General features: G+C 42.9%; 1 protein-coding gene across 1 annotated transcript in view; it reads left to right on the top strand.

The window, feature by feature from the left end:
- The first annotated feature begins 730 nt into the window (after nt 1–730).
- LOC126481209 (probable cytochrome P450 4aa1) overlaps nt 731–21409 on the top strand; it is a 226720-nt gene continuing 206041 nt past the window's right edge. Inside the window, exon 1 of the mRNA XM_050104811.1 lies at nt 731–860. Within this exon, the coding sequence (XP_049960768.1) occupies nt 831–860 (30 nt within the window). The 5' untranslated portion in view covers nt 731–830. The remainder of the gene's footprint in view (nt 861–21409) is intronic.

Here is a 21409-nt window from a genome sequence, read left to right on the forward strand (position 1 = left end):
AGTTTCTCATTAATGTATTGCCTATCTTGTTTGGGGATGTGCCATTCCAGCAACATATACAAATGTGGTTCACGCACGATGGCGCACACTCACACTTTCTTTACAGTGTGCGCGAACATCCGACGCAGACATTTCAGAACTGCTGGATTGGTCGCGGGGTGGGGGTGGGGTGGGGAAACGGGGCGAATAGGGTGTGGGTTGGGGAGGATGTCACTTCTTGACGTGCCATATTTCAGCCCTCAGGCTCCTAGACTTTTGATTGTTGGGACACATGAAAGTATTGGTCTACGCCACGCCACCCAACGATGCGCTTCAGAAGGTACAAAAACAACAGGGTATACTTCAAAGGGAACGTCATTCCTTACGCTGATATCATACAGAGTTACTGTAAGAAGTCGTAGAATGAAAACCGTTATGTCCACCAACGTAGCACTCGACGTAAGTGTTTCAACACTGAAAGAACAAGTCGTTTATGTCAGTGGCAACACTGTGTCCGGCTGGAAAGTTTTCACACCTTTCCTTCGCGAGTGTAGCGCACTTTGGTAACAAGTAACACGCCGCGCGGTCGGCACGTGAGCAGTTTCGCTGTTTCGGTGCAGTGGCGAGACGCGATTAATTGTGAGGCAGGGGACGCCCCCGGGTGCGTGTCGCCTGGCAGAGGCCCCCCACCGCGGCTGCCCCGGCCGCTATAAGCCGGCGGCGGGCTGGCGGGCGCGCAGTAGCGCCGCAACTCGCCGCTCCTCCGCCTCCGCCCGCCTCCGCCACCTCTTCGCCCCGTGCTGTCCGCCGAGAGCCCGCCTGCCCGCCTGCCTGCCTGCCTGCTCGTCGTCATGGCTGCGGTGCTGCACGCCGCCGACTGGGTCAGTATCGCCAGCCGCCGCCAGCCACCTACTGCTGCCGCCCCACACCTGCGCCGTACTCGCCGGATGTGTAACCCTCTTACGATGCGACACGCGCACCATTTTTGTGCTTTTGCCCCGTCTCTCCAGTGGCTCGTAACTCGCACGGATTTACTGTTCAGTGCTGTCATCGAAATTCGTATTCGAGATTTGGCAATACAGCTATAAACTACCACGAGTGATTCTCGACTGTCTTTTGTCACAAGTGCAGTGCAAGTGTTCGAGGACAATATTTTTCTGCAACAGTAGGGGGCTTCCCTGTGCACGAATGCAACCAGTACCCAGATGTTTCTGTGGGTAATGATATTGATTCTGTATATTCGACGAAAGGGCGCACTTGCTATCTGCTCCTTTATCTTCCGCATTTTCTTTTAAACGCGACATCAGGAGACGTTTCTGTGGGTAATAATATTTATTCTGTATATTCGACCAAAGGGCGCACATGCTATCTGCTCTTTTATCTACCGCACTTTCTTTTAAACGCGACATCAGGCCTAGAATTATTTCTGTTTATCACTGAGCTTATTCTAAGTACTTCTTACAGATAGACTAACCGGGTTAATAAGACGAACTAAATCCTCAGTCCTACGCTTGCAGGAAAAGAAATCAAATTCAAATGGCTCTAAGTACTATGGGACTTAACCTAAGGATATCACACACATCCATGCCTGAGGCAGGATTCGAACCTGCGACCGTAGTGGTCTCGCGGTTCCAGACTGAAGCGCCTAGAACCGCACGGCCACACCGGCAGGCAAAAAGAAATGATTTCAGTTTATTGCCGTATGTATCGCCTACGAAGCAGAATGTGGCCAGACTGTAACTGCAGCTTCGAGGATATAACGCTGTCATTAGCACTGGGACGGATTACAAGACGTCGACCCGTAGAAAACACGGCCATTAATCGGCTGTGAACGGCTTCTGAGTATCTAATAGTCCTTTCAGTGCTTTCGGAAAATTAGTTTCAAGCGTCGCAAGAAGGCTACCTTTCTTCTTAGACGGAAGCAGATCAGCTACGCATTCTATATCACTCACGTAAATGCAACGCAGACGAATTTTGCTCATAATTCCTACCTGCTACTTACGAACCAAGGTTCATTTCCATTTCTGTCACGTGGGCGACTGTTTCAGTTCCCAATAAACAATACACAAGGGGTGGAATTATCTATATTTCTCACAACTCGTTAATGTTATCTATTGGCTCCAGTACTAATCCAGAAGTTTATTAATATTGATCCATGCATAGCCGGCCGAAGTGGCCGCGCGGTTCTGGCGCTGCAGTCTGGAACCGTGAGACCGCTACGGTCGCAGGTTCGAATCCTGCCTCGGGCATGGATGTGTGTGATGTCCTTAGGTTAGTTAGGTTTAACTAGTTCTAAGTTCTAGGGGACTAATGACCTCAGCAGTTGAGTCCCATAGTGCTCAGAGCCATTTTTTTTTATCCATGCATAATACAGCACAATACATATCCGCCTTAGGAACGAGCCCAGAATACAGGATGGTCCATTGATAGTGAGCGGGCCAAATATCTCACGAAATAAGCATCATACGAAAAAACTACAAAGTACGAAACTTGCCTAGCTTGAAGGGGGAAACCAGATAGCGCTATGGTTGGCCCGCTAGTTGGCGCTGCCATAGATCAAACGGATATCAACTCGGTTTTTTTAAATAGGAAGCCCCATTTTTATTACATATTCGTGTAGTGCGTAAAGAACTATGAATGTTTTAGTTGGACCACTTTTTTCGCTTTCTGATAGATGGCGCTGTAATAGTCACAAACGTATAAGTACGTGGTATCACGTAAGATTCCGCCAGTGCGGACGGTATTTGCTCCGTGATACATTACCCGTGTTAAAATGTACCGTTTACGTTACCGCTGTTGGTGAATAACGATTCGTCGCTAAATAGAACGTGTGCAAAAACTCTGTCATCGTCCCGTAATTTCTCTTGTGCCTAGTGGCAGGACTCTACACGACGTTCAAAGTCATCGCCACGCAATTCCTGGTGCATAGAAATATGGTACTGGTGCAATCGATGTTGATGTAGCATTCTCAACACCGAAGTTTTTGAGATTCCCGATTCTCGCGTAATTTGTCTGCTACTGATGTGCGGATTAGTCGCGACAGCAGCTAAAACATCTACTTGGGCATCATCATTTGTTGCAGGTCGTGGTTAACGTTTCACATGTGGCTGAACACTTCCTGTTTCCTTAAATAACGTAACTATCCGGCGAACGGTCCGGACACTTGGATGATGTCGTCCAGGATACCGAGCAGCATACATAGTATACGCCCTTTGGGCATTTTGATCACAATAGCCATACATCAACACGATATCGACCTTTTCCGCAATTGGTAATTGTAGTTTTTTGGTTTACTGCTTATTTCGTCAGATATCTGGCCCGGTCACTATCAATGGACCACCCTGTATACACGGTTGTCTTGGGCCATAAACTCGAGTGTTCCTCTCATTGACCAGTAATTCAGATTGTCCCATCCGATGATTCCCGAGTTAAATTTCATCACGGTTTCGGATACCAAAGACAAGAATTTAGTCACTGGTTCTCCAAAATACCTGGATGTATAGTAGTGATACACTTTTCGGTCATTTCAGTTTACATACAAAGTAAATGTAGCAGTCACTGCCTCTACGATCGGATATGCATGGATTCACAATTGTAGTACGACTCACTGGGCGCCATCAGTCAAGAGCCATGCTCCCAATAATCAAAGCCAGCCGACCTAGATGCAGCAGTTTCCTAACTCTTCTGTGGATTCCTCAGCGCTGTTACTTCATACGTTTCACCTTGCGATCCATTGTTCCTTTGTGAGCCGTGTTTTGTGCACCATCATGATAGCTGTTATTAACCATTTATCCTAGCTTCTGTAAGTCATATCTCACCGTTCACGAAATTTAGAATCTGCTCATATAAATGTTTTTACTGACGATTAAATAGTACATTTACAGCTTCTCCTGGCATAATTAGATATGTTTATGACGTTTGCAAATTTATTATTCATGAAGCAATAAAATAAACTGAAAATGCAATTAGTATACGAGGCTTATTATTGTGACATCATGATGCTAAGGTTTTACTCACAAGTACACAAATGTAGCGAATATCGTTAAAATACAGTTAACGTATTGCTGCTTGCGGTTTTATATCTCAATTCTTAAGTGCGAGATTATAGATTCGAAGGACTCGGGTTGGATTCCCACTAATTGCTAGGACTTTTATCTGCGATTTACCACTCTTTTTACGGCTAACAATGTTTCTAAATGTTAAAAATGCTCAGTTACAGAATGTTTCGCAGTCCACGTTAAACTGTATGTCTCCTTCTATCTGGCTTGCTAAGTTAGTTCAAAGGTTGGCTCTGAGCACTACGGGACCTAACATCTATGGTCATCAGTCCCCTAGAACTTAGAACTACTTAAACCTAACTAACCTAAGGACATCACACAACACCCAGCCATCACAAGGCAGAGAAAATCCCTGACCCCGCCGGGATCCAACCCGGGAACCCGGGCGTGGGAAGCGAGAACGCTACCGCACGACCACGAGATACGGGCTAGTTCAAAGGTCTAATAACACCATGGATAGTAAAACACTGTGGTGTTCACACCAACGCTCTGGCTAATAATAGCTTTGCGTGTTTTATAACAGCGAGAAAATGAGTAACAGATGACTAATAGATGAGTACATCATGTGCGGGAATTTAGACGATGGGCACTTTGGTACTTGTGTTCATCAACGGATTTGGGAAATGGAATTTAAGACTGAACCAGACGGTTATCTGATTGAAGTACAGAAACTCTTCGAAACTATATTCATGTTCATCATAATTTAATAAATAAGGGTTCTTCTGCAATGTAAAAAAATGGTTCAAATGGCTCTGAGCACTATGGGACTTAACTGCTGAGGTCATCAGTCCCCTAGAACTACTTAAACCTAACTAACCTAAGGACATCACACACATCCATGCCCGAGGCAGGATTCGAACCGGCGACCGTAGCGGTCGCACGGTTCCAGACTGTAGCCCCTAGAACCGCTCGGCCACCTCGGACGGCTTGCAATCTAAACATTCAACTAATACGACTTAGTGAAGAATATCTAAACAAAAGAGAATGAGGAAAGGAAGAATAAACGAAAGTGGAAGTATGATCCTGATGTGAATACGTATTCATTTTTCGAGTTTCGAAAGAGGCTTAGAAGAGAAATTGTTCAATGTTACGAATGTGGAAACTGCTTCTCAGCACATCAGGTGGGAGAGCGGAATTCAATACGCGTGTTAAGCTATCGCAGTAGGTTTCAGGTTTTTCAAGCTCTCGCTGCTGTAACGTATAATCTCAGGTGGCTCAGAATCATCAGCTTGATAGTTTGATTAACTGTCAAAATCAGTACTCGGGTAAAAACTTCCTGTTTATTCCTACGCTGTGTTCGTAGGGGAGAGGGCAGACCCGTAGCTAACGCAGTGCATGCATGAGGTCGGCCTGTGCGCTAGTCGGGTGGCGGGTGGCCTACGCGCCAGGCGCTGTGGCAGGCGGGGAGCTACCTGCCGGCAGCGGGTAGCTGGGAAGGAAGGAAGGAAGGCGCAAGCAACTGTTCCCACAGCGCCGCGCCGCCCGCTGCCGCCTCGTCTTGCGAAAACCCTGCTCACATTTGATGCAACAGCTGCAGCTTTTCCTTCACAGGCTATTGTGTCAGCAGTGCGCCTCCTGATTGTTTTCCCTTTGTTATACATGTTTGTATCCGACACTGGATGCAGCTCTTTTTGCCCTTATCTATGAAGTTTATCGTTCGCCGACTTCGCTTACACTAGAAACGGATTACTAGCTCGAGCGGTCGAGGTTATAACACGAAATAGTCTGTAGCGTATATGTTGAAGCTACTCAGACATCCCTCTGAACAAATATTGGAACAAATGCCCTAATTAGGTTGGTCAGACGGTGATCTGAGATCCAGTCCGTGGAAAAATCTTCAAAGTGTCGTACAAGTAACGGGTATACAGTAAGAATTATACTTTGATTTTAATCTCTCCATCGTTGTTGACTGTGGTATTTAGGAGTCACGCAGTCGCGACGTTTTTTATTATGCGAATAATTAACGACTCTTTCAGGCTGCACTTTATTCATACTGATTACTTGTTCAGTATACCTGGTCGACGTCCGAATATACACTCCATCGTCAGATGTATCTGGTAAAACAGTCACATCTATTTTGCTTACGTCCATAGACAGCCGATAACCAGCGGTACCCTTTACCACGTTAGAGTTATATGAAAATTACTGTTTTTGTTTTTTGTTTTGCTCTGCAACGCATGTAAAAACCAAACTAAACGTGTGGAGTACCAACCAAAACTCAAACCACGAGCAGGTCAGGTTTCATATAGCTTTACGTGATTTGGCCCACAAGGTATAATGGTATGATGGTATACCAGTGGTTGTCGGCTGCTGCTGCATGGATTTCATTGAATCAGTATAGATGTCAATGGTTTTCCAGATATAACTGACGATGCATCAGTATTCTAAAATTGATCAGGTATGATGTATGAATACTTACCATCAATAAAGAGCGTTCTCAGAAAGTTCTTAATCTCTTACACAATTACGTACATTTTCTGAGAAAAAGTACAACTGCAGATGTATCTTGAGAATGTCTTTATTCTATCACACGACTAGTTTCGGTGGCGCATTTACTATGGGACGCTATCAAGGAAATGAAATACTTTTTTGGTAGTGGTGGAGCCTGAGGATGGCGGTAATGTGACGCGGAAACTAGTCGTGTGATAGAATAACGACATTCTCAAGATACAGCAGTGATAGTACTTTTTCTCATATACATCGTCATCAGTTTGGCATATGGTAATCTTCCTTCGATATTTCAGTGAGGCATCCTCAATACCGTCCTTTTGTATCAATGTGTGACTAGAGACTTAGACGCAAAGGAATTACACGACTATACACGGTTCTTTGAGATCGTCATCATAGAAACACGTACTTGAACGACATGCTTCAGTTATGCATTATTTCGGAAAATACAAGAAGTTAGTCTGAAGTTGCTTTCAGACATTGTCATTGCCGAGGCAATCAGATTGCCTAGTTGGAAGAGTAATCCCCATCAGACTGTCATTTTATGTGAATAGACTGCGACAAATCTCTGCAAAAATGAAATGTTCTTTTGTCAGAAAAAAACACCCTTATAATTTTAGGTGTCTCACACTGATCTAGACTCTGTGATCTTCTGTAACTGTCAAGACCAATACCCAGATGAAAAAAGTTCTATTTATTTGTATAATTTCCGCTTTACACTCTCTTGCACATTTGCTCATATACCGGTACCTCAATATTAACACTTTTTGTCTCTTGATAATAATAAAAGTACAAAGGGAAATAATGAGAGGATTTTTAAAGCTACTCGAAGTAAGTGTTTGTTTAGGTAAACTTTGTCTATTTCCGTCAGTAGTAGCGTTAGAGAAAAAAGTAATGTAGTTTTCCTAGAAGGTCTATACGCCAAACAGGTATGAAAAAGTTTAACGTCTCTGAAGCCGATACCAAGAGGAAAACGGAATATCGTGTGGTGTTTAAATCAGGCTTTCACGATAGTGCACTTTCAGTGCATAGTTTTAGGGAGCTTATAAATGAAACACTTACGTTAGTAGCTACAGTGACACTATAATCCTTGATTTTTCGCTCTTTTTAGGAACAAATTAGCTCTTGATTTCACGTTTCTGAGAATGGGTACCTATTTTCCAACCATGCGAAAGTCTACAAACGAATACCTAACAAAACATTAATAAAAATTATCACTCTCTCCGTTGGACTTCTTGGCCGCCGTGGGCACCAGAGATATCAAAAACTTACGTCAAACATTGATTACTTTCTTTGAGGATTAGTTTTTAATTTTCATGGAATTAGCATAACTGATTATATCTAGTAAAGTGTCGAGCCTGTTTCTGTTGTCCTTGTCATTTACGATATTAGTTCTTTTAAAGGTCTAATCACTGTCCTTAGTAATAATCTTTCTGATTATCTTTCTCCCATTCGGATTTTTCTCAAACATTTTCCGTAGCACCAAATACTTCCTGTCGCATGTTGCCCTTGTGATAAATACTGTTTTACCACTAGACAGCTGAATATAAAGACTATTTACAGGCTTAATGTGTAGTAAGTACTTTCCGTATCCCACTTTAAGTCCTATTAGTTGCTAATAATATCCCATAGCCGTAGTGCATTGCAGTAAGTTAGGACGTTTTCGAATTCAAGCAGTCTTCACATTTCAGTGCCAAGAAATAATTAGAATATGAGCACTGAGTACAAAGAGAATACTGTTAATGTCATTGATATATCAGCAGAATATAACCGAATGAAGACTGTTGGGTTACTGAGCGACACGTGATATTTGTTTTGTACTGGAAGAATATCCATCGAAGATCTACAAGCAAGCTTCAGTGCGAAATAAATTCCAAGAAAGACTGTAGGTGCTAAATGGGTCTTCTGCCCCTACAAAATAGGTTGTACAACTTCGGTCTCATGATGTGGAAAGTATAAGGTCATCGCGTGGTGTGTTAGAGTGTGTAACTGAGTACAGTTTTGTCGCATCTGATCTGCATCAGCAGTGCGCAGTGAGGACATTTCTGTGACAAAGAGAGTTGTTTGCTGCGGCTGGGCTCGTCACGGTATAGTGTGAGGGAGAGACAGACAGATGGTATCACGTGCACCGCGGGTCGACAGCTACAAGGCGCCCGGCTGTGCTGCATCGCATCGCGCCGCTCATGATGCTGCTGCTTCACAGCGACTCGACTTAATTCGACGCCGTGAGTCAGCTACGGCCGGCAGTGACTGAGCGTTGCGACATGTCTCCACTGCAGTGAACAGAAGGTTGTTGAACGTAACATCACCACAGACAGTGGACCCCAGGGAGAAACTTTGGCCCCTGGTGTCAGCTGGCCTTGACATTTCTCCGCTGAACTAGGCAGGTACGCAGCTGCTGTCCAGTCATGTGACGCAGTCGTTCTGGTAGAGCTGCGAGTGGACGGAAAACGAATGAGTCACTCTGTGGAATGAGGAAGCGGTCTCTAGAGAATGAGTCGCATACTATAATACTTTCTGTTGTAGTGTGGCAAACATCTTATGTAATATTCCAAAATAACACGTATATTTGTGAATGATGTAAATGTTCTACTTCGTATAGAAAATACGTTAAAAATATAAATTACGAAAAATTAAAAAACGGTATTGCTGTATCGCTGGAGATGCACTTACATGTACAACGCTACCAGCATTCTTTGTACTGTATACAGGGTGAGTCACCTAACATTACCGCGGGATATGTTTCGTAAACCACATCAAATACTGACGAACCGATTCCACAGACCGAACGTGAGGAGAGGGGCTAGTGTAATTGGTTAATACAAACCATTAAAAATGCACGGAAATATGTTTTTTAACACAACCCTACGTTTTTTTTAATGGAACCCCGTTAGTTTTGTTAGCACATCTGAACATATAAGCAAATACGTAATCAGTGCCGTTTGTTGCATTGTAAAATGTTAATTACATCCGGAGATATTGTAACCTAAAGTTACATAGAACGTGGAGGACGCATAAATTGGCCAGCACGTTCTCCTGATCTTACACCTCTGGACTTCTTTCTGTGGGGTACGTTAAAGGAGAATGTGTACCGTGATGTGCTTACAACCCCAGAGGATATGAAACAACGTATTGTGGCAGCCTGCGGCGACATTACAACAGATGCACTGCGGCGTGTACGACATTCATTACGCCAGAGATTGCAATTGTGTGCAGCAAATGATGGCCACCACATTGATCATCTATTGGCCTGACATGTCGGGACACACTCTATTCCACTCCGTAATTGAAAACGGAAACCACGTGTGTACGTGTACCTCACCCCTCATGGTAATGTACATGTGAGTCAGTGAAAAAGACCCCTAAAAAGGTGTTAGCATTTGGACGTAATGTGCTGGTCCAGTCTCTTCTGTATCTAAGGTCCATCACCGTTCCCTTTGGATCCCTACGTAATTCGGAGCTCTCCGATGCACACGATCGAACAGCGGAGGAGTGGTACTCAAGCGTCAACTTTACGTTACAATATCTCCGGATGTAATTAACATTTTCCAATGCAACAAACGGCACTGATTACGTATTTGTTTATATGTTCAGATGTGCTAACGAAACTAACGTGGTTCCATTTAAAAAAACGTAGGTTTGTGTTAAAAAACATACTTCCGTGCATTTTTTATGGTTTCTATTAACCAGTTACACTAGCCCCTCTCCTCACGTTCGGTCTGTGGAATCGGTTCGTCAGTATTTGATGTGGTTTACGAAATATATCCAGGGGTAAAGTTAGGTGACTCACCCTGTATATACCAAGTACAAGAGAAACGAATCCAGTCCAAATGCCTGTTTAACAATCCATATTGTCATAGATCAGTTGTTTGCTTGGCTATAGCTAGACTAAAATGTTGATGGACGCGTAGTACTGGAAGTGGGTGAGAGGAAAATACAAGAAAAGTGTGAGTACCGATCAAGTCTATGAGTTCATCCTCAGGGCAGATTATAGGAGGCGGGGAAAAACAATTCACACGTGCTGCCAGACCAGCTGTCGGGCTGTTCAGTCGTTATAGTACTCGTACTATGGTAAAGTTGAGCGTTGTAACGGAGGAATTTCGAGACAACATTGCTTACCATCGCAAATTTTTAATAAACATCTAACAAAATTATGAAGGTAGTTGAAAATTACCTAAACCCAAGTTCGTGCAATAGTATGGAAAAAAAGGTAACAATTTCAGCCGCTATGGACTCCATACAAAAAATTGTTGGCACCAGGGACTCCTGCCTCCAAGAAAGTGTCTGATACTGTCTGTACTGCTCTAGAGATAACACACTTCCAGTTTTACATAAAAATTTAGATTATGAACTAAATAAAATCAGGAGCATTTGTAGAAAACTATTAACTCCAGTTGTACTGCACTAACGATTAATGAAACAAACGCCACTATGTTGACAGTTCTGATCCTTGACTGGGACGTTCGAAGACGCTCCGGCGTTTACGTCTCCTGTCAAGCGGCGCCCAGAAACTTAAACAGCGCCGCACTCACTTTCCAGCACTGTAGAGAGCTGTAAGACATACACTCTTGTGTACGGTTTATGAAGCACGTTTCTCATTGCAAGGTGTATCTTTGGTTCATATGGCTCTGAGCACTATGGGACTTAACATCTGAGGTCATCAGTCCCCTAGAACTTATAACTACTTAAACCTAACTAACCTAAGGACATCACACACATCGATGCCCGAGGCAGGATTCGAACCTGCGACCGTAGCAGTCGTGCGGTTCCGGACTGAAGCGCCTAGAACCGCTCGGACACCGGGGCAGGAAGGTATACTTTTACTTTCTGTTTTTACCACTTCTTCCCTAGCGTAAAAACCTGACACACATATTTCGTATTACAGTTCAACACATCATAATATACGGTAGACTTCCGTTAATGTCACAGATGTTGCCGATGGAATCAGGAGAAGAAATCGCTAACATTTGGGTAGTGCAATATGCAGGTGACTCACCTATACACGCGTCTCTCGTTGGAAACAATCATTATGACCACTGACAAAATAGTGGCCCCGGGGAGGAGCTAAGAAATAAAGCTTTACTGGCTGTTCCTTGGTACGTATTGTATCGTGCAAGTAAGTAACATTCTGAATACCTCTGTTAATAGAATCCCTATGGCCATCACGCCGCGTCATTTTGTAACACTATTAGGTCATGGAAACCTACGTACATATATTTATAGGTACTGTAATACGAATCCAGAGCATTGTAGCACACTGCATGGATACAAAGCTACCAGTGCTTCTCTTTTCTCTCTGCTCAGAAGTAAAGTGCTCGCTGTGTTTCATTGACAGCGAGAAGTTAGCCTTCTGACTTGGAGGGGTACCCACATCGGACGAAGGATTAGTAACTACTGCGTTAACACCACCACTGGCGTTGCTAATAGTCTTAATCCGGCGAGAAAGAGCACACATTTCTACCCCTACATCTACATCTACAACGATACTCTGCAAATCACACTTCAGTGTTATTATTCCACTCTCGAACAGCACGCAGAAAAAACGAACATCTTTATCTTTCTGTACGAGCTCTGATTTCCATTATTTTATTATGATGATTGTCTCTCCCTACGTAGGTCGGCGTCAACAAAATATCTTCGTATTACGAGGAGAAAGTAGGTGATTGAAATTTCGTGAGAAGATTCCGCCGCAACTAGGAGCGTCTTTGTTTTAATGGTGTCCATCCGAAATTCTGTATCATGTCTGCGACACTCTCTCCACTATTTCGCGATAATTCAAAATGTGCTGCTCTCTGCTGAAGTTTGTCTATGTACTCTGTCAGTCCTATCTGGTAAGGATCCGAGGCCGCGTAGTGCTCCAAAAGAGGACGGGCAAGTGTAATACAGGCAGTGCCTGTAGCAGAGATGTTGCATCTTCTAAGTATTCTGCCAATAATACGCAGTCTTTGCCCCTTGCCTTCTCCACAAAAGTTTCAATGTGTTCTTTCCAATTTAAGTTGTTCGTAATTGTAATTCCTAAGTATTTAATTGAATTTACGGCCTGTAGATTAGTCTGATTTACCGTGTAACCGAAGATTAACGGATTCTTTTTAGCACTCATATTGATAATCTCACACTTTTCATTAATTAGGGTCAATTGCCAATCTTTATACCATTCAAATGTATTATTTAAATCGCTTTGCGATTTGTTTTGATCTTCTGTTATAGATAAGGAACAGCAGAGGGCCTGTAACACTTCCTTGGTGAACGCCAGAAATCACTTCTGTTTTACTCGATCACTTTCCGTCAATTTTTACGAACGGTGACCTCTCTTGACAGTAAATTACGAATCCAGTCACATAATAGAAACGATATTCCGTAAGCACGCAATTTCACTACAAGCCGCTTGTGTGGCAAGGTGCCAAAAGCCTTTTGTAAATTTAGAAAAAATGGTTCAAATGGGTCTGAGCACTATGGGACTTAACTTCTGAGGTCATCAGTCCCCTAGAACTTAGAACTACTTGAACCTAACTAACCTAAGGATATCACACACATCCATGCCCGAGACAGGATTCGAACCTGCGACCATAGCCGTCACGCGGTTCCAGACTGTAGCGCCTAGAACCGCTCGGCCACTCTGGCCGGCGAAGTCGTGTGCAACAAGGTGTAAATTTAGAAATCTGGAATCAATTTGAACTCCCTTACCAATAGCACGTAACACTTCGTGTGCGTAAAGCGCTAGTTGTGTTTCACAGGAACGATGCTTTCTAAATCATTTCTACAGGTATCCCACATCCAGCTGAAACCACTCGTTGATGATGAGATCCCTTAGAGCTATCAAATTGCGAAGGTGTCAGTTGCTACGTTCCAGCTGCTAACATTCTTTGACGTTTTCCAAGGAATTAAGATCGAATGATTCATCTGACCAGTAGAGATGAGATCTAGAGGCTGAATTTTTCGTCAAACTAGGAACATACGATGTGAACGCGACTGTTGTCATCTCGGAACGACGTAGAAGTCGGAACGACAGAGAAGTTGCAGCATTAGAAAATTGTATCGAAATGCAGGAAGATCTGCAGCGGATAGGCACTTGGTGCAGGGAGTGGCAACTGACCCTTAACATAGACAAATGTAATGTATTGCGAATACATAGAAAGAAGGATCCTTTATTGTATGATTATATGATAGCGGAACAAACACTGGTAGCAGTTACTTCTGTAAAATATCTGGGAGTATGCGTGCGGAACGATTTGAAGTGGAATGATCATATAAAATTAATTGTTGGTAAGGCGGGTACCAGGTTGAGATTCATTGGGAGAGTCCTTAGAAAATGTAGTCCGTCAACAAAGGAGGTGGCTTACAAAACACTCGTTCAACCTATACTTGAGTATTGCTCATCAGTGTGGGATCCGTACCAGATCGGGTTGACGGAGGAGATAGAGAAGATCCAAAGAAGAGCGGCGCGTTTCGTCACAGGGTTATTTGGTAACCGTGAAAGCGTTACGGAGATGTTTAGCAAACTCAAGTGGCAGACTCTGCAAGAGAGGCGCTCAGCATCGCGGTGTAGCTTGCTCGCCAGGTTTCGAGAGGGTGCGTTTCTGGATGAGGTATCGAATATATTGCTTCCCCCTAGTTATACCTCCCGAGGAGATCACGAATGTAAAATTAGAGAGATTAGAGCGCGCACGGAGGCTTTCAGACAGTCGTTCTTCCCGCGAACCATACGCGACTGGAACAGGAAAGGGAGGTAATGACAGTGGCACGTAAAGTGCCCTCCGCCACACACCGTTGGGTGGCTTGCGGAGTATAAATGTAGATGTAGATGTAGATGTAGAAGAAAAGAAAATACTTGGTTACAGATAATTTTGAAATAAACGTGCTGGTTCTTTTGCGCGGCAGTTTGAATGAGTGCGGCAAAGTCATGGTACGAAAAACAGCCCCATAGCATCACATAATCATGTGCGGTCCGAATTACAGGCTGGGTTAAACGCCTCACTGGACCATCTGACACTCTACCACTGTTCCGAGGCCGTGTTACGTGGCTGTGAGTGGTTACCATTCTTTGCAGTCGTTGTGGTCAGCCTGCGGCGATACATCAACAAATCGAGCAGTTTCGTCCACCGTGTGCTCACGGCCACCTCCGAACACGGCACGTACTTCCTTTCATCCTGCCGTCCCACCTTGCTGCTGACCACTCCGTGCAGCCGACTGGCCCAAACCCGCCGCGACTTACGCCAGTGGTGATGCCAACGGTGGAGGGTCACGGGACCGCCTGGTACCAGCTCCGCATCACATACAGCGACCAGAGTGCCCTTTTAAGCGGACGGCTAACATTTTGGCCGTCGAGCTTCAGTGTTTCGCGAGGAAGCGCCGTGAGTGAGGAAGTGGCTGCCAAGGCCCCGCCAGCGGCAGAGGCCGTCCTCATCCGTGACCGGACTGGGTGGGCTCTGGGCTCGGGCGAGGCCCACGCGGCGACCGCCCAGGCAGGCGGCTGCCCGGCCTTGGGCGTAATGCCGCTGTTTGGCTGCGCCGCCAGCGGCCGTGTTCGTGACCGCACGCCGGCCAGCCCAGCAGCCGTCCAGCCCTGTTTGCCTTCCCGCCATCGCGCCACCTTGCCTTCTCACCTCGCCTGTAACGACCTTTTAATGGCGGCTCCGGTCGTTCCATCGGCGCCACGACTCGTATCGGTTGATCTGGTCTCCCGCCGGTCTCTGTTCGCTCTGGGCCGATAAATATTTTCCTACAGAACCTGCATTGCCAACCTAGAATACTTTTTGTCAGCTTTCTGACCGCTTTGATGCGAATCGCCACTACTTTTTCTCCTGTGTGACAACCTCCCACAGTAGTACTGACACCCAACACGTATTGTATAATCTCAGCCTCTATTTTTCCCTTCTATGGCTCCTTCCAGTAACACGAAGCATATTCGGTGATGTACTATGCCCTAACCTCCAGTCTCACATCTTACGCAATATTTCCAGATTCCTCCCCCCCCCCCCCCCCCCCCCTTCCCGATTCTGCTGAAGACCTCCTCAGTTCATATCTCATCAGTCTGCTTAATTTTCAGCATTCTTCTGTAACACCACATCTCAAAAACTTCGATTATCTGATTTCCAGTTTTCCCACAGTTCATGATTCACTACCATACAACTTTTGCTCCAAACGTAAATTCACAGAAATTTCTTTCTCAGACTGATACGTTCTCAGATTCTTTTAGTGAGGAACACTCTGTTCACCTGTGCAGTTGTACTTCGTATATCTTTCTTGCTCGTACATCATGCATTACTTTTCTCTCAGGATAGCACAATTGGTTGACTTGTTCTACTACAGACCCCAATTTTGATGTTAAATTCACCGGTACTCTCATAATACCATTTGGCTACTTCCGATTACTTTCTTCTTTCTACGATTTACTCTGTCCATATCCTTTTGTCATTTGAGATTTTATTCTACTCAATAGTTCCTCTAATTCCTTCCTCTCACTGAGGATTTCAATATCCACGAATAATCTTACCATTGGCATCTTTTCAATCAGAATTTTAATCCCACTTCTGAACTTTTCTTTTATTCTGTCGTTGCTTTTTCCATGTACAAGTTGAAGAATAGGGGAGAAACACTGCTTTCCTTGCGTTCCCTTTTTTTAACCCGAGCACTTCACTCTTGGTTTTCCATTCTTCTTCCTCCTTCGTTTTTCTTATACTGACACTTTCCGTTTTACCCGTCTTTCCCTACAGCTTATACCTATTTTTCTAAGTACTTCAAACAACTTAAATTTTTAATGTTGTATTACACTTCTTGCACACAAGGCGAAGCTAATCTATGAGCGACATACACAAATCACTGAACAAATATTCCATTCGATCGTATTGGAATACCGTTCTCTCATGCTGAAGAGAAAAAATTCAGATAAAGTATCACATTTACATCCTCAAAAATACTTTCCTACTCGCATGACGAGTAAATTTTCATTCGTTTTTTCTTCATTTTCTGTCTCACTCTAGCGCTGACTGAGCAGGAACTTTATCTAACAACAAATAATAGCCACGTCTCTACAATATTTCCACTGCCTCCCTCAATTCGAACACACCCGATCAGTACCGAAGAGTTCTCCGTACAAGGATCTTGTACTCACTTGGTTGTTAGAGACAGTACTGTTTCACAGAATACACTTAACAAAAAAATGTAATTAGTATTTACTCTCCCTAAAACTAGAATTATGTTCTCGCCTCGCTTTGAGAGTTACGTATTGATATTATTTATTATGCTTCACCCTTAATCCAATGTATTTTGAGAAAAGAAAGTCATATATTGTCTAGAAATTCCTGCGTTACAACGCTCAGCTTTACCATAGGTAAAGAACGGTCCCGCCGGCTATCATTCTTCCCACGCACCATTCGCGCATTACTGTTGCTTGCGGATTATTGATGTAGATACGGCAGAAGATTCGGAATACGCTCCTAGGTCTGTATTCAAGTTTTGCGTGATACCTCTGTGGTTCTACGAGTTTTTAAAATGCAAGTTTACGTTTAAAGTGATGCCGTTATTATGTGCTAGAAGCCCGCGACGTACGGATGTTGATTGTATTCCTAAATTATTTTCGCTGCTATACACAGTCTCTCGTCACAAAAGACTGTCTACTCTGTGATAAATTGGTGACATATTTGAATTAAAAAGAAGGCATTTATCGCCTTCCTCGGAGACAAATTCTGCACTATTTTCTTAGAGGTGATTGGAAGCACCATTAGTACAATGTTAGAGGAGGTGTATTCCCGCCTTCAACGTAAAGACTCATTGGCTTCCCTAAACAGCTCTGACGTCATTTTGTGTACATTTGACAGTAATGCCACTTTGCGAAGTTTCTTTGACTACTGTGCCCTCTGTGCACCTTGCTGCAGACGAGCTCCGAGCTTACCGGGCGGTGTCACTGCCATCCAAAGCGAAGGTCGTGGCTTCGAGTCACGTTTCATGCGTGGGTACGGATTTGTAAAGTACTTTCAGTATGTGTCTGTTCTCGCTAGTTGCCAAATCAATAACACAATAGGCAATGACGCCACATTACGTGAAATGTAAGAAGTTGAGCTGATTAAATGGTTCGTTAGCCAGAAGAGCAGTTGGCCCACAGAAATGAAATTGAAAAAGAAAAAAGACTGACCGACTATCCGAGTGAGCCAAATCCAAGAATCTTATTCGTCTTGTCTATTATCGGTTGTTCAATGATTACGAGGTGCCATTTTAAAATAGGGCGATCAAAATAACATGTGGAAATAATCAGCAAGTGGGTTTAGGCCCGAGTAACTACATCCTTTATGTAAAATGTATTACAATTTAATTAATCATAATTTACGAACGCAAATAACGTGAAATTCTCATTGATAATAAGAACAGAAGATATGTGGCATCCCATTTCACCAATAAACGCAGAAAAGACGAGATTAAGAACAAAGCAAGATGACAGACGAACGTCGGTTTGCGAGGTGGTTGTGCACTTACTGTTCCTCCTCTGAACTATAGCCTATCTCATTCATTTATATCGTAATCTTCTTAGTAATTACGCAGGGACCCGTCCCGTTCTGGTGAAGGAAATGAAAGCAATTTCAGACGAAGCTACGCCATTAACGGCGGTAATTTGAAACGAACAGACCGGCGAACAGATTCTCGCTGCGACTTGAGACTGTTTCTTCTTGTTACTTCTCAGAAATAGGTTGTCACATCGAACGTTACATTGATACTTTAGACACTTGGGGTTTGTCAGTAAAACTTGAAATCGGAACAACTTCGGTAAATAACAACAGGCACCACATGCTCCTCTGTACTTTCACATTAACAGATTACAGTATTTATTCAGGTTTCGCAGAAGTTTAAAAAATTCATATAGTTACGTCTTTGTGTTATATAATACTTTACTGCTGTAGAATACATTTCTAATGGCCTTTTGTTGCAAAATTAATAGTTCTTATAGAGCAAAAAAAGTTGTGGACGTATATTTTCGCATAGAATGGTTATTTCATATATCAGTTGCTGCCTGTAAGGTTTCAGATTGATACACGCTATTAAGTGACCTGCTGTGCAAGAGTTTTCGACAAATATGTAAGCCGTTATGGGAATATATTACCACCTATAACTGACAACTGCTTCTACTTCCGAGCTTTCAAAACAGCTGCTACTTGAGAGACCTACCAAAAGTTGCCGTGAACTTAATTCCGTCTGGGACAATTGTTCAGCGTTTATGGGACTCAGAGCGATTCCTGTAGGGTCGCGAGCTTTAATGCCAGGTAAAAGCAAACTCAGTTGGTCGTTAAACCGGCAATGTAAATGACTAGTATCCGTTCTTGAGAGCTCTGACCTATCTCGATTTAAAATGAGAAAACGATAACTTCGTATTCACTGTTCTCTTCTGTAGGACTAGTCTTTCTACGTATGAACGCAACTTCATTTAAGTAACATCCGTTTCTTAAAGGATTGTTCTCATATTCGGGAGAAACCGTTTAATTACACGAAGCACAATTTTTTCGAGTTCCGCGAATGCTGATACTGGTTCCGAAAAAAAGTAACACCCGATTATTTAAACTATTCTTTTCGACATGGTTCACACTCCATATATATTGACCTCAGTGTCTACGGAAATAAATAAATATGTTCTGTTTAGTCAAACTACAGCGAAGAACAACGTTTCAAGATATCTAAATATTTCAGTCTCATAAATCAGATCATATTTGTTTGTTTTGCAGTTCCTTAAACATTCTGTGTGATTTAGAATATAAAAAAGAGAACACGGTCAACATAAAATATTTATTCAGAACATGATAACAACTGTATTTTTCGGAAGATTGAGAGACAACTTCGGTATTGCTAAAACAATCCGCTATAGCAGATTTATTCGTCTCCACAGAAAGCCGCGTATACCTATCTTAGACGGAAAGCTGGTCGGTACAATGAAAGCGAGTGTGAAACACGCTACATTCGCTTCTGTACAACACATCATACCAACAATTGATGTAGCACCTAAGCAGGAGTCAAGAAACAGTGCGTACTTATTGATGACATCCTGAACTGGAAGAAACATATTACTGAGCTTCTCAAACAATGAAGTTCAGCTACTTTTCCTCCTTGTATAACTGTTAATCTTGGAAACCAAAATATCAACCTTCCAAAATATTTTGCATATTTCCACCTAATAATTTTCTGTCTTAACTCGTCACTTAGAAAGAAAGTATTGATTGCACAAAAACGAGCGGTAAGAATAATGTGTGGTGTTCACCCACGGTCGTCATGAAGGTACCTCGTCAAGGAGCTAGGCATTCTAACTGTACCGCCCAGAATACATATATTCGTTAATGAAATTCGTCGTAAATAATCCATTACAATTTCAGAGAGGAAAATCACCTCTGTTATCCATTGCTAAAGCTGTCAGTGGCTCAGGAAAGGGTTCAATATGCAGCAACAATGTTATTTGCCCGATAACAGGTAGCGAAGCAAGTTTAATATAATTTAAAATAATATAATTTAAAATCGAACATGGATAAAATAGCTTTAATTTAAAATCATTTCTCCTGGACAACTACTTGTATTACACTGACCAATTTCTACTTAAAAACTGGTAGCCAGGAAAAAAAGAAAATTGTAGTTGCATGAGTAGGTCTAAAAATAACGTGTGCATTACTGTTAAACTAATCATGTATACCTATCCTGTAAACTGACTCTTTGCACGTCATTTCGATAAAGAAATGGTTCAAATGATCTATGGAACACGTAACTAAGTACAGAAATAATTTTTCTCAACTGCTGTATTCGGATGAAATTCTTGCCACACGTTTTTCCTTCCAGAACATACGAAGAGAGAGCTTACATAACCTCTCTGGCAACAATGTCTGATTGCTGTTACAGACAGATGATCGCCTAAAGATGAAAAGGTCCGTAGGCAACACTAGACAACACACCGAGTGACCCACAGCTAATGAGATTGTTCGTCACTTAATTTCATAAATGATGCCACGGGAAGAGCTGCTTTCTCGAGGGCCACCGTTTATTTGTTAATATTGAATCACGCTCATCCAGAGGAAAATGTAACGTTTTGGTGAGAACCATGACAACAGACTTGTGAAGGACATAGCTGACGCACCTCTATGTTCCTAAACTATGCGTGTTGTTTCGAAGTCCTTGATTTAGCTTCCGGCACAAAACAGACCGAGGGCATTTTGATGTCATCTGGCGTGCTTTAAGAAGTCGAACGTGTATCACACAGACAGTATTCGCGTATGTTATTTTTATGTAGTTATTTACTGTTCGTTACAAAGGTCTCGACACTTTATGGCCAAATTGAATTGTCTACTTGTGAAAAAAGTAGGTACTGAAGAACTGCAATAAAGTTTCATTCTAGCTTTTACTTTATTGATGCTGTGAAGAACAGGCAAAGAATATATCTTGATACTTTCGTCGGTTCTCATAATTTCTAAACATTATATTCGAAAGACCTCTCAGAATAGTAAACACCGCCGCCACAGTTTTTGACTTATTGGCGCCGGCCGCTACGGTCACAGGTTCGAATCCTGCCTCGGGCATTGATGTGTGTGATGTCCTTAGGTTAGTTAGGTTTAAGTGGTTCTACGTTCTAGGGGACTGATGACCTTCGATGTTAAGTCCCATAGTGCTCCGAGCCATTTGAAATATTTTTTGATTTCTTGTGTTACATAATCAAGGCTAAAGGTACAATACAAACAGTAGGACTTAGTAAAATGGTTTGACACGAAAGTGTTTTAGGTTTTATCAGCGAGTAGTCTGTTCGAGACCGAGATATTTCAGAAGTCAGTTTGTTATTTAACAAGCTGTGAAGATGTAAAACAATAGGAGAAATAACATACTTTCAGTTTATCGGGAGCCACGCATTACTGAAAGTAATGCTAGATTTATGACACTTGTACGTAAATTTACGAGGCCCTGTTTCATGA

This window comes from Schistocerca serialis, chromosome 5, assembly GCF_023864345.2.
Source record: "Schistocerca serialis cubense isolate TAMUIC-IGC-003099 chromosome 5, iqSchSeri2.2, whole genome shotgun sequence".
In the NCBI taxonomy this organism is placed as follows: Eukaryota; Metazoa; Arthropoda; class Insecta; order Orthoptera; family Acrididae; genus Schistocerca; species Schistocerca serialis.